Here is a 15850-nt window from a genome sequence, read left to right as displayed (position 1 = left end):
CCCTCCATGAGCGGGTCGATGTCGGCAAAGTCGATCCGCAGCGGCCGTCCGCCGACGTCGACCTCGTTGAGGTTGCGCACCGCCGACGCCGCCGTCTCCGGGTCCTCGAACTCGCAGAAGCCGTAGCCCTTGAACTTGCCCGTGTCGCGGTCGTTGACCAGGCGGAACCCGACGACCTTGCCGACCTCGGAAAAGACCTCGACCAGCTGCTCCTCGGACATGTCGTAGGGGATGTTGCCCACTGCGGTGGCGTAGGAGGCACGAGGCGCGGCAGAGGGGCGAGGCGAGGCAGGCAAATGAGGGCTCCAGGTCAGTACGATGGCTCTCGACGAGATGCGGCGACGATCGTCGTGCCAGGGGGGCCCAGCGACGAGGCCGCGGCGATCCCCGACGCCCCACATGATCCAGCCACTCTGCTCACCGAACACGACGCGCGACCCTCTCTGAGCGTTTGTCATGGTGGCTCGGTTCTCTTCAGCGGGATTCTCGTAGCTTTGCGGGTGGCCTCTATGGCGATGGGAACCGGGCAGGGGTCCGGAGGCTCTCGGAGACGCAGTCCAGGCAGGGTCACCGGTGACGACAGGGGGCGTCTATCTTTTGACAGCCCGCGGACGACGAGGACGAGCGAGCGAGCGAGCCGGGTCAACAGACGGGGTGGCGCTGTAGCAGATTTCGGCCCGACAGGATCACGCAGAAATGCCGCCTTTGAGATGGATGGGGAGCTGACGACCGTCTAGCTTCGAGGCACAGACCGAACCGCACGCGGATGGAGGGCACGGAAGAGAGGAGCGCGGTGGGCAGCGGGTGCGACCAGACGGAGCGCTGTTTCGTGGTGCGGTGCAAGCGGCACTGTACGCGATGGCTCAGCGGGATCTGGGGTGGTTGAGGGCGATGGGTGATGGTGGTGGCGAGGGCGAGGGATGGATGAGTCGGCGGCGGGGAGGAAGCCAGGCAGGCAGGCAGGTAGGCAGGCAGACCGACGGCAGCGACGGCGTCGAAAAAAGCGGCAGGCAGGCGTGGCGTGCCTGCGTCCGCGTCCCGAGGCCCGAGGCTTTGCTGGGCGATCACATCCGCGGCGCGAGGTGGCTGCTGGGCAGGCAGGCCAGCCAGGCAGATGCCCGCTCCACAGGCTCGCGCGAGAGGGCAGACAGGCAGGCACGCCCCTTTGCCCCCGACCCCGCAAACGGCAGCAGCAGCAGGCTAGGCTAGGCTAGGCTACCGGTAGGTTGGACCCGCGCTGGGCGTGGCGGCATGGCTTGGGCTCGCCTCGGTCTGGCCTCCGCCTGGCAGTTCGGGTTTGGCAGCGCCGCTCTTTTTTCGGCGTCTTGATGGCCGCCTGGCCTGGCCTGCCTCCCGCTCCGGGCGCGCAGCAGAGAGAGAGAGAGAGACACACACACACGACCTCACCTCGACCGCATTCCTGCCTTCCTGCAGCTTGCTCCCCGCCGTCGTCCTCGCCGCAACCTTTCCCTTCCCTCCGCCTGTCCACCCACCTCGTCGACCTTCCGCCAGTCTGCCTTCGCTCGCTTCACTCATAAGGACGGCCAGCGCGACCCCGGCATCCATCCGTTCAGACCGACCACCGACTCCCGCCTCGACTGCTGTTCCCCTCTCCCTCGCCGACCCTCTGAACTCAAGATGGCACCCGCTACGGTCGCCGTCGCGGCCCCCTCGGCTCGCCATGCCCTCCGCATCGCCGCCACCCAGCAGCACCAGCGAACGCCCCTGCGCTCCTTTGCATCGGCGTCGTCCTCGTCCTCGTCCTCGTCCTCAAACTCCGCCACCTCCCCCTCGTCGTCCTCGCGAGCGGCTCGTCGCTCCTCGCGCTTCTCCGCGCGGCCCGGCGCCGATCTCGTGGGCCCGCCCGACCCGCTCAGCAACCTGCGCCCCGTCAAGTACGGCTCCGCCTTTGACGAGGCACCCTCGAGCGTCGGCGCCTCGGCCTCGGCCGTCACGATGAGCATCACCCACCCCTACTCGCTCAGCGAGTTCAACCCGGCAGCCTCGTCGTTCGCCGCCGCCGCCGCCCGTCCTCGCGGCCACTCGCTCTACTTTGAGCGCCTCCTCGAGCGCCTCGAAGAGGCAGAGCTCGCACACAAGCTCAGGTCCGCCCGCGCCGACAACTTCAACCAGCGCTTCTGGCAGGACAACAACGCGAGGTTCATCCAGGCCCTCCACGAGTTCCGCTCCCGCACCACGTCGAGCAAGGCCGTCGCCACCCTCAAGTCGGCACCGGCACCGGCCCCGGCCTCGGCCCCCATCAACACAAACGCCCAGGAGTCGGAGCTCGACATCGACTCCGACACCCTCGCCACCTTCTACTCGGCCTGGCTCAAGGCAAACGCCACCCGCCACCGCGCCTACAACCGACAGCTCTGGGCCCAGACCTTTGGCGACCTCGCTCCCGCCTTCCGCTACCAGTCCCTCCGCACATGGGCCAAGCTCGTCGGCGCCGTCGAACGTCGCCTCGGCTGGCACTGAGCCGCCATCCCCGTGCTTCCCGGTCTGTCTCTTCTGCCTTGCCCCACCAAGCACCCCCTTGCGGGTCAAAGCGGCAGCACCCGTCCTACCTCGTCACCGTCACCGACCCGATCCTGTACACCAGCCCCCGTCCTCGGGTACCCGAAGCCCTTCCATCTGTAATCTACCCATTTGCCCCGGCCCCGTTCTGACTAGGCAAAATCGGATGTCCGACCCGGCATGAGCGAAAGGTGTTTGCAGTGTGGTGTCTAAAAGTACAATGGGCGAGCCACGGGAGTGGTGCGGGGGGCTAGCGAGCGAGGAAGCCGCGGCCGCGGCGCTTTTGGGGTGTTTTCAGTCGTCGTCGGGTGTCTCTCTCCTGAAGCTGTAGGGTCGGAGGGATGGCAGAGGGGCGAGACGAACAAGAGGTCAGCCTGGTTGACGCGGCAGGAGCAGGACGGCGGGCGACGGCCTACTCACTAGAGATCGATGGCACCGCTGAAGGCGGCAAAGGCGATGCCGCCGCCAATCATGGCCTGGGGACCTGCGTTGCGCGCCAGGAGGGTGCCAGCCATCATGCCGGCGATGACGGGGTTGGCGAGGTCGTTCTTGGCCCGGTACTGGCGTGGGCAGGGCGAGGGGATCAAGGGGGGCCGTCGATTCAGTCAGCCGGGAGAAGGCGGCAACTATGCTCGGCGGTCGGCCGCGCTGCTACTCACCGACTCGACGCAGCACTCGATTCCAGCATAGAGCGCTCCCACCTTTCCAAAGCCCCTTCCGCTGCGGTACATGCCCTTTCCGGTCTCCTTGAAAAAGAGCTTGGTCTGCTGTGCGGTCGAGAGCTCGGTGGCGGCGACGGTGCCGCCGCCCGCCTTTGCGACGGTGGTATTCCGGAGCGGGTCGTCGACGGCAAACGAGGTGCTGAGCAGGCTGAAAAAGGCACCGAGGCCGAAGCCGGCGGCGCCCGAGAGGGCGCACTTGACGGGGCACGACTCCATGAGGCCGTTTGCCGTCTTTGTCCACTTGTTCATCTGCGCCATCTGCTCGCGGTCGGCCTCGGTGGCGCCCGGCGGCAGCGGCTCCTGCCCGGGGAGGTAGACGGGTGTCGTGAGCGGCAGCGGCATCGCGGGCGGTGGTGGGTAGGGTGTAGGATGGGGTGCGGAGAAAAGGCTCAGAGGCGGGCGAGCAGGGTTCCATGGGAAACCTTGTTGGGCCGGGCTGGCTTTCTCGGGAGTCGGGTGACAAGGGCAGGCCCCCGGGCTCGCCCTCTGCTGCTAGCCTGACCCGGCCTGGCAGCAGCTGACGAGTCCCGATCACAGGCCAGTCGAGACCTCCACGCGTGGCCCCCTCCGGCGTGGCCTGGCTTGCCTGGCCTCGCCCTGCACCTTCCCTCTCGACGTCCAACAGCCACCTTCGTCCCGCCACCTCCCCTTGCGCTCCTCACCGTCCTGACCGAATCTCGCCTATTGAGCCACCACAGCTTACTGCCGGTTTGATCGCCGCCGCCACAGCCACCGCCACTACCGCCACAACACCGCCGACACTGCCAGCATGGGTCAGGGACCTAGCGGTGGAGCTCCCGGCCGGGGTCCGCCCAAGGACAACAAGAAGGACCAGCAGAAGAAGTGGGAGCCGCCGCTGCCCACGCGCGTAGGCAAGAAGAAGAAGCGCGGCCCTGACTCGGCCGCCAAGCTGCCCGCCGTCTACCCGACCACCCGCTGCCGCCTCAAGCTGCTCAAGCTTGAGCGTATCAAGGACCACCTCCTTCTCGAGGAGGAGTTTGTCCAGAACCAGGAGCGCCTCCGCCCGCAGGAGGACAAGGATGCAGAGGAACGCACCCGCGTCGACGACCTGCGCGGCAGCCCCATGGGCGTCGGATCCCTCGAGGAAATCATCGACGACGAGCACGCCATCGTCAGCAGCGCCACCGGCCCCGAGTACTACGTCAGCATCATGAGCTTCGTCGACAAGGACCTCCTCGAGCCCGGATGCAGCGTCCTCCTCCACCACAAGACCATGGCCATCGTCGGCGTCCTCTCCGACGACGCAGACCCCATGGTCAGCGTCATGAAGCTCGACAAGGCGCCCACCGAGAGCTACGCCGACATCGGCGGTCTCGAGACCCAGATCCAGGAGATCAAGGTGAGTCTCGGGCTGCCACTTTGCACGGTCTCGCCGCCTGCAGCACGCTGACCCTTCTTTCCCCCTCCTCGCTGCCCTGTCCCCGACCCACAGGAATCCGTGGAGCTGCCCCTCACACATCCCGAGCTCTACGAGGAGATGGGCATCAAGCCGCCCAAGGGCGTCATCCTCTACGGTGTGCCCGGAACGGGCAAGACGCTGCTGGCAAAGGCGGTGGCCAACCAGACATCGGCCACGTTCCTGCGCGTCGTCGGCTCCGAGCTGATCCAGAAGTACCTCGGTGACGGCCCCAAGCTGGTGCGCGAGCTCTTCCGCGTGGCCGACGAGCACGCGCCCAGCATCGTGTTTATCGACGAGATTGATGCCGTCGGAACAAAACGGTGAGTGGCTGTGGCCGGATTGGGACTGGGCCGCATGGCCTAGGCTGCCCACCGCACCTTTGGCCGCCTTACGCTGACACGCGGCCTCCCTCGCATGCTTTGCCCGCGCTCTCCCGCCGACAGATACGACTCCAACTCGGGAGGAGAGCGAGAGATTCAGCGAACGCTCCTCGAGCTCCTCAACCAGCTCGACGGCTTCGACACCCGCCACGACGTCAAGGTCATAATGGCCACCAACAAGATCGAGTCGCTCGACCCGGCCCTGATTCGACCGGGACGTATCGACCGCAAGATCGAGTTCCCGCTGCCTGACCAGAAGACCAAGATGTGAGTACCCGCAGGCGTGCTGATGCGCAATGTGAAACGTTGTGACGGTGATGCTGATCGTCCGACCCTCGCCCTCCGCTCTTGTTTCGTCTGCAGGCACATTTTCCGCCTGCACACGAGTCGCATGAACCTCGACAGCGATGTCAACCTCGAGGAGTTTGTCGCCATGAAGGACGACCTCAGTGGTGCCGACATCAAGAGCTTGGTGAGTGGTCGCGCGTCGCTGGTCGCCGTTCGGCCCACGGTCATGGCGCGTGCGTATCCATGCTGACACCTTCACCCCCCCTTGCTCGCCCTTGCTCGTCTTCTACGCCGCACAGGTGACCGAGGCGGGACTGCTGGCACTACGGGAGCGGAGGATGCGCGTGACCAAGAAGGACTTCACCACGGCGCGCGAGCGTGTCATTGACAGGAAGAACGAGGGCACGCCCGAGGGTCTCTACCTCTGATGCGGTCATCGCCATCCTTGCTCGACGGCACTTCGCCGACTCCCCGCATCGTTGTTCCGTTTCCCCCTGTCGTGCTCGAATCCATCATCCATTCGCTCGCCTGCCATCGCAGCCGCCGACAACGCGTCGACATGTGCACGGCTGCTTGTCGTGCCGCCTTGGTGCAGGTTTGCTTCAGGGCCTCCGATACCACGAGGAACGGTGCAAGAGCGTGAGCTCACGGCGTCACACCTCTCGAGCTCTGCTGCAATGACGATGGAAGGTTGCTCAACCTGCTCTAGTGGCTGCGTGCGAACAGGCCAAACAGGCGGTTGACATCCCCGGGCACAGGTCCTGGCGAGACAGACGACGATCCCGCCCGCGTTGGCGGTGGCGCTGCCGTATGCGGCGCTCTGCACCCATGCCGCGAGCGATCCTGCCACTACTGGACCGACGTGGCTGAATCCGAAGGGGGGAGAGGATCTTGGCGATGGCTCCGACGAAGAGGGAGGCAATGCCAAGCATTATTCGCGGTGTTTCCTTAGGGATAGCAGAGTGGTGCTAAATCAGGGGTTGAACAGGGGCCCATGGACGCGTTGGGGCAAGAAGAGAGCAGAGGAGCGGGTAGAGGCCAGCTTTGATGGTTTATAAAGCCATCGTCATGCAGGCGGCGACACCGCGCGTCGCAGACTGATGCTAGAGTAGCACCCGCGCCGGAACTCATCCCGAGACGATGCTGCGCAGGCACAGGTCCCGAATCCGGTCGCAGGTCGGCATGGGGCAGGTGCTCGGGGCGTCGACAAGGTTCGGCGTAGGAGAAGGGGACGGTGACGACGTGCGCGACGCAGCCTCGTCTCCAGCCATCACCACGCGACCCAGGCAACGCCGCGGGCAGGCTTCGTTGCTGTTCCCCGAACCTCCTTCTGCGAGCCATCAGATCCAAGGAGTAGGTGACAGCTTCAGATGTGTATCGAGGCAGCCCTGGGCAGACCGCACCGAGAGGGCAAGGCGGGAGGGGATGGCGGTGGTCGCAATTGATGGCGGGGGGCTCAGCCGTCGATTTCCGCGCCAGCCAAGCGAGGGCCTGCCTCTGCTGCCGCTGCCCTACTAGCCGGCCCGCCGCCTGCTCCTGGCTTCAGGGTCCAACGCCCTGACCGCGTGCTAGCGGCGCAGGCAGGCAGGCAGGCACCGGCCATGCAGATCCCTCGCCCGTCGCGGTTTCAGCATGCGGGCAGGCCGGGCCAGCAGCGCGCACCCACCCTCATAAAGGGGCACGCACGCACGGGGTGAGGCTGGCTGTTTCCTGGACGAGCAGTCGTATCTCGATCTCGACGCCGTGATGGCCGTACAGCCGCCAGGATCGCGGCGAAGGGCGAGCACAGGTGGGCCAAAGTCTAAAATCCGACTTTTTGGCGCGGCATGAAAAAGGCAGGCAAAGGCGGCTTGGCGGGCAGGAGGCCACCTGGAGAGAAGCAGGAGGCCACCTGGAGAGAAGCAGGCAGCACCGTATCGGACAGCCCAGCTCAGGCTGCAGTTCACGCTGGCTGCTTGCCTCTTGAGTGGATGAGGCGTGACTTCTGTGGCGCTGAGAGGCAGCCAGGTCGGGCCACCCGGGCTGCTTGGGACGAGGAGCTGTGCGGCGGTGCAGGCAGGGGGCGTGGAAGCGAACGGAGGGCAGGCGGCCTGTCGGGAAGCGCCGCGTTTTTTACTCGACAGGCCACGGGGGGGGCGATGGAAGCGCAGCCAGGCAGGCCGGCCAGGCAGGGGGGGCAATTCGGGCGGCAAGAAAAAATAAGAGAGGGCAGGGGCGGGCCAGCCAAAGAGGCAGGGAGGCTGAGGGCGAGCGAGAGAGGCAGGCTGGCTGGCTGGGCGCGGGCGGCGGCCGACCATTCGTCCAGCTTGGTCGGGCCTGCAGCCCGGCGCAAGATTTTCGACTGTCAAGGAAAGCGCGGCAGGCGGGCGGGCGGGCGGTCGGGCAAAAGTGGGCGGGCGAGCGGGTGAGGCCTGGCCAGCCTGGCAGACGGCGGGCAGCAGCTCTCTGCCTGGCTGCGCTTGTCTGCCACGCCGTTGGCTAAGGCAGGCGAGGTTGGCGGCTGGGCCCGCGCTCACACCCTAAGCCTGCCTCTCTCTCGCCCAAAGACGCCGCCGATTTGCCTGTCGAGCATCATCCATCAACGTGCAGCCCTCGTTGCTCCTTTTTCTCCCGGCCCGCGGCGCCTTGCCATCTCCTCGTCACCATCATCGCCCGCCACCACCTCGGCCCTCTCCTCCTCCGTATCCCGCCTCGGTCCTTATCCTACGCTCGTCACGTCGTCTCCCTACCCGACGGCGAGCAAAGCACACGCACGCACGCATGCACGCAGCGAGCCTCGTCTCTTGAGCCCTTCGCACGACCACACCCACCGCCACCTGCCCCTTCCGACTCTGGCGCGATCACATCAGAGCACCCCACCTCTCCCCGAGCGCGACCGCGACCGCGACCGCTTCGAGAGCCCCATCGCGCCTCGCTGCCAAGGGTGCTGACCTCGGCATACTGCATCCGTACCGCTGCTCTCCAATCTCCTCACCCTGAGACCCAGCCCTCACCCAACTAAACCGACACGGCGCTTCGCCACCGGAAACGTCGCAGGGCGGCCAGCACGGCGCCCGTATTTAGCGCGGCTGCTCTCATTCCAAGCAACGGCATCCAGCTCCTGGCAGCCATCCGTCGGCGTCCAACTCGCTGCCGCCACTTTGACTACGCCGCTGCATAGCACGCGGACCATGCTCCGCGGCCCGTTCTGCTCGCACTGACTGTGTCGCTCTGCTCATAACAAACACCGGACCCCCTGAGACCTACTCCGTCGAGCCGACACGCCACAGTGCCGCGGTCGTGACCTGGAGCTCGCCCACGTCACGACCAGCAAGCGGCCCCTGCCAGCCACGGAAACCAAACCCAGTCGGCCCGTCGCACGAGCTTCTGATCCACATCGCTGCGTGCTGGTAGAAAATCAGCCGCGCGCGCAGCCGGAACACCATCCGGACAGCCATCTCGCCACCACCAGAAGGAGAAAATCATTCCGAGCGCTGGGCTGGCATTTCGGAGACGCCCTAGCTGCCGAGATCACACGGACCACTGCCATAGTCTTTGAGCCCCGGCTCGCCGAGGCATACCCTATCTTGACCGCGCACTCGCTGTCAGCTGTTCCCCCCGCTCAAGTCCCAAACCCCGTCGGCCGATACGATGCGCCCCGACAGCCCCATCAAGCCGCTTGGCAGCAGCGAAAAGGCCGACTACGGCTTCGCAGCCGCGCTGCTCGGCCACCCATCGCCCTCGAAAAAGCCGAACAGCGCCCTGCCGCAGACGCCATTGACGTCGCCGTCCAAGTCGAGCGCGTACGGTAGTACCAGTGGCAGCCCGTCGAAGCAGACCAACCACTCGCCGAGAGCACGACCGCCAGAACCCGTCTACATCTCTTCCAAGGATTTTGGCCCGAGCGCCGAAGACGGCGCCGCGACCGAGGATGCGCCCGAGGCGCCCGATGCGTCCGCCGAGTCTGCGGCAGCGAAAGACAATGCTGCCAAGCGAGCCGAGCGCAAGAGCAAAGTGAGTGTGTTGCGGCGGCGACGTCAGTGCCGCTTTGACGGTCGACATCAAGGAGATCCCGTCTCTGACTCCCTGTGCCTTCTGCTCCCGCCCGCGCATCGCCGCAGACGGAAGCTATCTCCGCCATTGCGAGTGCTGACGCCGACGTCAAGCCCGCGTCCACCAACCACCCGGCCCGCAAAGCCGTCAGGCAGCAGCCCGCCCCTCCGCTCAAGTTCAACTACTCGAACATCGATGCGAGCTCGAGCAGCGACGACCCGGGCATCCCTACGGGGTCCAGCACCCCGCGCCAGCCTCCGAAGCGCCTGCGCCCGCGCCTGTTTGGCCTCGAGGAGGTGCCCACCTTCTACCCGACGCCGGAAGAGTTCAGCGATCCGATGCGCTACATCGAGGCGATCGGCAAAAAGGGTGCCGAGTACGGCATCGTCAAGGTGGTGCCGCCGGTCGGCTGGAACCCGGAATGCGTGCTGGACGAGGAGACGTTCCGCTTCCGGACGCGCGTGCAGCAGCTCAACGAGCTGACCGCCGACGCGCGTGCGTCGCAAAACTACCTCGAGCAGCTCGACAAGTTCCACGCCCAGCAGGGCCTCAAGCGCGTCACGATCCCCGTCATCGACCGCAGGGCGGTCGACCTGTACGCGCTCAAGCTGGTCGTCGCGACCTACGGCGGCTACGACCAAGTGTGCCGCCAGCGCCGCTGGTCCGAGGTGACGCGCAAGATCGGCTATACGGAAGAAGGGTCGGCACACCTCTGCTCGCAGGTCAAGGCGGCTTACGGACGCATCATTGAGCCATACGAGGACTTCCTCCGCAAGGCCAAGGAGCAGGTGCGCCTTGGGCAGACGTCCACCAGCCCTACGGTCGGACAGGGCGTTGCGATCGGCGGTCCGTACCTGGGCTCCTCGCACTTGGGCGACGCGGCAGTCAAGCTGGCGTCCCCTGCCATGGACGGCGGCTTCGCCACCGGCACTTCGACCGCACTCCTGGGCACTCCGGAGCCGCATAGCTCGCACACCGCCGAGCTGCTTGCCGCCGAAGGCCTCGACGATGGATCTGGCGCCGGTAATACGCCCAACGGGGGCAAGCGTCGGAGCTCCCGCAAGCGCGGCGACCCCTCGAGCACGGGCGCCGGCCCCAGCGCGAGGGGCGCCGACACGCCGGCCTCCGGAAGGAAGCGCAAGGCGAGCACCCCAATCGCGTCTGGCAGCGCCCCGCCCAAGGAAAAGATCGTGGTGCTGCCCGGCGCCGAGGAGCAGATGTGCGAGATCTGCTTCCGCGGCGAGGACGGCATCAACATGCTGCTGTGCGACGAGTGCAACCGCGGCTACCACATGTACTGCCTGCAGCCGCCGCTGACGGCGATCCCCAAGTCGCAGTGGTTCTGCCCCTCGTGCCTGATCAGCGTGGGCGGCGACTACGGCTTCCACGACGGCGAGACGCACAGCCTCTATACTTTCTGGCAGAGGGCCGAGTCGTTCAAGCGGGCGTGGTGGAGCTCCCACCCGGACCGGATCTGGGACCCGTCGACGGACCCGGAGGCCGACGCCGATGTCGACGGCGACGCCATGGAAGTCGACGGAGCTGCGACGGCGCGAAGGACCAACGGGCTGGCCCGTCGCATCCCGGGCACCGACCTCGTCGCGTCCGAGGACGATATCGAGCGCGAGTTTTGGCGCCTGATGCACAGCCAGGACGAGGTGGTCGAGGTCGAGTACGGCGCCGACGTCCACTCGACGACGCACGGCAGTGCGCTGCCCACGCCCGAGACGCACCCGCTCAGCGCCTACTCCAAGGACGGCTGGAACCTCAACAACCTGCCGATCCTGCCCGCCTCGCTGCTGCAGTACATCAAGTCGGACATTTCGGGCATGACGGTGCCCTGGATCTACGTCGGCATGATGTTCTCCACCTTCTGCTGGCACAACGAGGACCACTTCACCTACTCGATCAACTACCAGCACTGGGGCGAGACCAAGACGTGGTACAGCGTGCCCGGCGCCGACGCGGAAAAATTCGAGGCGGCCATGCGCAAGGTGGCGCCGGACCTGTTTGAGACGACGCCGGACCTGCTGTTCCACCTGACGACCATGATGAGCCCGGAGCGGCTCAAGGCTGAGGGGGTGCGGGTGTTTGCGTGCGACCAGCGGGCCAACGAGTTCGTCATCACCTTCCCCAAGGCCTACCACAGCGGCTTCAACCAGGGCCTCAACCTCAACGAGGCCGTCAACTTTGCGCTGCCAGACTGGATCGACTACGGACGCGAGTCCACGGAGCGCTACCAGCTCTTCCGCAAGGGCCCGGTCTTCTCCCACGACCAGCTCCTCGTCACCGTCTCGCAGCAGAACCAGTCGGTCACCACCGCCGTCTGGCTGCAGCACGCGCTCAAGGAGATGGTTGACCGCGAGCTCGAGCGGCGCGATGCGCTGCGGCGCGAGGTGCCCGACCTCGTCGAGGTGCTCAAGGAAGACGACTTGCCGGAGAGGGACTACTCGTGCGTGCTCTGCCAGGCATTCTGCTACCTCAGCCAGGTCGTCAGCGACAACGCCGAGGGCCCCGCCTGCCTGGTCCACGCGTCCGAGGTCTGCCGGGTCGACCCGCCTTCGCAGTGGGTGCTGCGCAAGCGCTTCTCCGACGAGCAGCTGCGCGCCAACCACGAGGCCGTCGCCAAGCGCGCTGCCCTGCCGCGCAACTGGGTCAAGCGGGTCGAAGCCACGCTCGCCACGAGTCCGCGGCCCTCGCTCAAGGTGCTCAGGACGCTGGTGGCCGAGGGCGACAAGCTGCAGGTGCCGCTCAAGCGCCTCGAAACGCTCCGCAGCTTCGTCAACCAGGCCAACGGGTGGATCGAGCGGGCCAACGTCTTCCTTGTGCGAAAGCACCACAAGCGCCGGACCGACAGCATGGCGGGCCCGGCGCCTCGCTCCCGCCGGTCGCTGGTGGCAGAGGACGCGACGCCGACGCGGCCGAGTATCGAGCTGCCCGACGATGCCGCCAGCGAAGCCGGCGTCGACCGCTCTGCCGAGGCGCTCCTCGCGCTGCTCAAGGAGCTCGAGTCGATGCACTTTGACTCGCCCGAGATCGCCGCGCTCCAAACTCTCGCCGAGGAGCTGCGCACGTTCCAGGCCAAGGCGAGCGCCATCCTCGAGTCTGCGGGCGGAGACACGGTGGGCGGAGACAAGGCGGACGGAGACAAGGCGGACGCCGTCTCGATGAGGGACTGCGAGGACACTCTGACGCTTGGCCTCGCCCTCAATGTCGACGCCCCGCAAATCGAAGAGCTGCGCAGCTTCATCGAGCGCCGCAAGTGGCTCGAGACGGTGCAGAACCTGCTCGACACCACCTACCTCTACGGCCACGAGGTCCGCGAGCACCTCGACAAAGCAAAGGTGTGCGGCGTCACCCAGGGCCCGCTGTTGCGCGAGCTCGAGCGGCGGTACGAGGACGGGCTGGCCTGGGATAGCCGCGCCCTGTGCCTGCTGAGCGGCAACGTACCCCTGACGATGGAGGAGCTCGAAAAGCTGCGAGATGACTCGCACGACATCGCCGCCGGCTTCGAGATGGCCGAGAGGCTCAATGCGACCATTCAGAAGGGCAAGGACCTGCAGCAGAAGCTCAACGCCCTCTTCAACGACAGCCAGGTGACGCGGTCCGGCGACGGCGACGAGTTGACCACCTCGCCCTCTGAGGAGTTCCGCCGCGGCCTCTTGCCAGAGGCACGCCGCGTCCTGCGCGCGAGCAAGGCCAACCGGCTGGTGCTGCAGCACTCGGACGAGATCCAGATGGCTCTCACCCTCTTTGACGTGTGGCGTGGCGATCTGCACTCGGACGTCGTCAGCCACTTTGCGCCCCACCGCCGCCTCGGCGACACCGAAAAGCGCGCGGAGCTCGAAAAGCTCGCCGACAAGGTGCACGACGTCACCGCACCCGACGACGAGCAGCCTGACAGCGCCGGTCGTCACTGCGTCTGCCGGAAGGCCGAGGCGCCGGACCTCGACGCTCCCGGCAACGTCCGGTGCAAGGGCTGCGGCGTCGCCTACCACCTCCACTGCCTCAAGATCCGACAGTCGCTCGTGCCCAGGGGCGGCGAAGACTGGGCGTGCCCGATCTGCGCGCCCGAGACGCTCGAGAGCGTGGTCAAAGGGCACAAATCAGTGCCCATCACGCGGCTCGCCCTGCTGGTCGAGTCGGCAAAGTACTCGCCTGACCGGCTGCGCTTCCCGCCCGCCGAGCTCGACATTGTCCGTGAGATGCTCCGGCAGACCCGCAGGCTGCAGCAGGTGGCGCAGGAGTTCATGGTCACCAGGCCGGACCTGCGCAACCCGGACGTGGCTCGGGTCGCACGCCATCTGTGCCGGAAGCTGCTCGGCTGCCCCTTCGACCTGTACCTCGCCGAGGGCTCGTTTGCCCTCGACGAGCTGTCGCAAGGGATCATCGCGCACGCCCAGCCCGAGGAGCAGCCCGACGACTTCCACGGCAACGCGGCCAACGGCCCGGAGCCGATCGCCTCGCCCCATCCGACCGCGACTCCCGCACACGTTCACCACCAATCGGACCCGCAGCCTCCGCCCGCCACCCCTGCAAGCCTGGAGGCGCCGCAGACGCACGCTTCGCCCTCACTGCCGATTTCGACACCGCAGCCGCAACCGCAGCCGCAGCCGCAACCGCAACCGCAACCGCAACCGCAACCGCAACCGCAACCGCAGCCGCAGCCGCAGCCGCCGTCGACAGCAGAGAGACCGGACCTCGGCCCACCAGCCACGGCACCCATCCCGGAGGACGCATCGTTCGACTTTGGCAGGGACGACGACATGATGCCTCCCGACGACTCGATGGAGCTTTCGAGCTCGAGGATGCTGACCGACGTGCGCAACGAGGCATCGACCAGCCGGGCAACCGCCTCGTCGCCGGCCAAGGACGACAAGAAGCGCAAGCGCGGCAAGCGCGCCAAGCTCGTCTTCCGCGAAGAGATCGGCATCCGGGCGCACCGTAACGGCAAGCCCATCTACTGCCTCTGCCACCAGCCGGAGCGCGCCCGGATGATTGCGTGCGACAAGTGCCTGCTGTGGTTCCACACCGACTGCGTCGGCCTCGGCGATCCGCCCGTGTGGGATGGCGAGGCCTGGATCTGCCCCATGTGCTGCATCAAGGCGGAGCGCAAGTACCCGCAGGCCGAGGTGCGCGTCCGAGACATTGGCGTCGCGGAAAAGGACCTCTACCTCGACATCCGAGCCACGCTGCGCTCGACCGAGAGGCCCGTCAGCAAGATCCAGCCCTGGCCCATCAGCCCCTACTACGTGCGGATCGTGCTGCACCTCGAGAGCTTCCAGCCGGCCATCCAGGCCGACGACGCTCGCGGAGACGCCGGCAAGCGGGCCAGGGTCGACTCCGAGACGCCGGCCCGGCAACGCCTCGCCCTTGGTGCCTCGGATTCGTCGAGGACGCCGCCCGCCGCGAGCGCCCACGGAAGCTTCCAGGCGACGCCCGGAGCGAGCGGTGCCCCGCATCCGACGTTCAGCGGCTCCGCCGACGGCAATCTGTATCGCCCGTCGTACGACTTTCGCTCGCCGTCGGCGGCGGCCGCCGCCGTGCCCGTATCGTCGTCGTCGTCGTCGCTGCGCATGGACGGTCGTCGATCCGCATCTGATGCTCGCGCCCCCGCCCGCCAACCCAGCTACGCTATGAGCAGCTCGGCCGAGTCCGTCCGCCAGTACCAGATGGAGGGCAGGCGGTGCCTGTTCCAGCGCGGGGTCAGCGACATCATGCTGCAGCGCTACTACGTCGCCTTTGACGGCGTCACGCTCATCTACGCCTATCGGGACGCCTACGGCAGCGTCGTCGAGGTGCCGCTGGGCGAGACCATTGCCCTCGACTACGACGACCCCGACGGCACCCTCTTGATCCGCTCCGCGATGGACCGATTCCACCGCACCACCGCTCCAGCTGCTCAGTCGTCGTACGCCACGGCATCCAGCTCGCGGGGCCATGACCCCCCCTACGGCGACACTCGCTACCGCGCCACGCCCGCCTACAACACCAGCGCCTCGGCCGCCCCGGTGGTCATCCGCGACCGGTACGCCGCCCCTCCGGCGCAGCCGGACAGGACCTACAGCGAGTCGATGGTGCCGCGCAGTGCCGGCTCGGTGGACCACGAGCGCCACGAACGCCACGAGCGGGTGCCGCTGATGTCGGCGTCGTCGGCTCCCTACCTTCCGCGCGCCGACGGCGTGTCGTCGAGTCCGGGCCCGATGCCAACAACCCCGCAGCTGCCCGCCCCACTGGGCCCGCCACGCGCCTCGCCCGCCGTCGCCCGGCAGGCGCCCGCGCCAGCCTCGCCGAGGCGCGAGTCGTCCCGGCCCTACGACGCCGACACGGTCGTTAGCAGCAGCGGCCGCTCAGTCTCTGGCAGGCAGACGCCCCTCCAGCGCGGCGCCTCGCCTTCCCGCACGCTAGAGGCCCTCACACGCCACAGCTCAGCGCCGTCGCCGAACCTTGCCACAAACGGCGTCGCGCCCTCCCCCATGTCGCACCAC

The 15850-nt window shown here is 67.1% G+C and overlaps 5 protein-coding genes across 5 annotated transcripts in view; 3 read left to right on the top strand and 2 right to left on the bottom strand.

Annotated features, from left to right (window-relative positions):
- PFL1_01977 (uncharacterized protein) overlaps positions 1-458 on the bottom strand; it is a gene marked incomplete at both ends in the record, with an annotated part of 1657 nt that extends 1199 nt beyond the window's left edge. The window contains 2 exons of the mRNA XM_007879488.1: positions 57-241; positions 422-458. Of these exons, the coding sequence (XP_007877679.1) occupies positions 57-241; positions 422-458 (222 nt within the window). The remainder of the gene's footprint in view (positions 1-56; positions 242-421) is intronic.
- Positions 459-1638: 1180 nt separating this feature from the next.
- Positions 1639-2481, top strand: PFL1_01976 (uncharacterized protein; the record flags this gene model as incomplete). Its single annotated transcript, XM_007879487.1, has 1 exon — positions 1639-2481. One exon carries the CDS (start codon positions 1639-1641, stop codon positions 2479-2481), a length of 843 nt encoding a protein of 280 aa, XP_007877678.1.
- A 333-nt stretch (positions 2482-2814) lies between these two features.
- PFL1_01975 (uncharacterized protein) lies at positions 2815-3584 on the bottom strand (the record flags this gene model as incomplete). Its single annotated transcript, XM_007879486.1, has 3 exons — positions 2815-2845; positions 2941-3080; positions 3180-3584. The coding sequence occupies 3 exons, from the start codon at positions 3582-3584 to the stop codon at positions 2815-2817; spliced, it is 576 nt and encodes a 191-aa protein (XP_007877677.1).
- A 427-nt stretch (positions 3585-4011) lies between these two features.
- PFL1_01974 (uncharacterized protein) lies at positions 4012-5758 on the top strand (the record flags this gene model as incomplete). The annotated part of the gene is made up of 5 exons (XM_007879485.1): positions 4012-4602; positions 4696-4982; positions 5106-5309; positions 5406-5514; positions 5630-5758. 5 exons carry the CDS (start codon positions 4012-4014, stop codon positions 5756-5758), a joined length of 1320 nt encoding a protein of 439 aa, XP_007877676.1.
- A 3202-nt stretch (positions 5759-8960) lies between these two features.
- The window catches only part of PFL1_01973 (uncharacterized protein), a gene marked incomplete at both ends in the record, with an annotated part of 7405 nt that continues 515 nt past the window's right edge, over positions 8961-15850 (top strand). The window contains 2 exons of the mRNA XM_007879484.1: positions 8961-9323; positions 9431-15840. Coding sequence (XP_007877675.1) covers positions 8961-9323; positions 9431-15840 — 6773 coding nt within the window. The remainder of the gene's footprint in view (positions 9324-9430; positions 15841-15850) is intronic.

The sequence above is a fragment of the Pseudozyma flocculosa genome (assembly GCF_000417875.1).
Source record: "Pseudozyma flocculosa PF-1 unplaced genomic scaffold scaffold00005, whole genome shotgun sequence".
Classification (NCBI taxonomy): Eukaryota; Fungi; Basidiomycota; class Ustilaginomycetes; order Ustilaginales; family Ustilaginaceae; genus Pseudozyma; species Pseudozyma flocculosa.
This window is presented reverse-complemented; position numbering and strand designations above follow the sequence as displayed.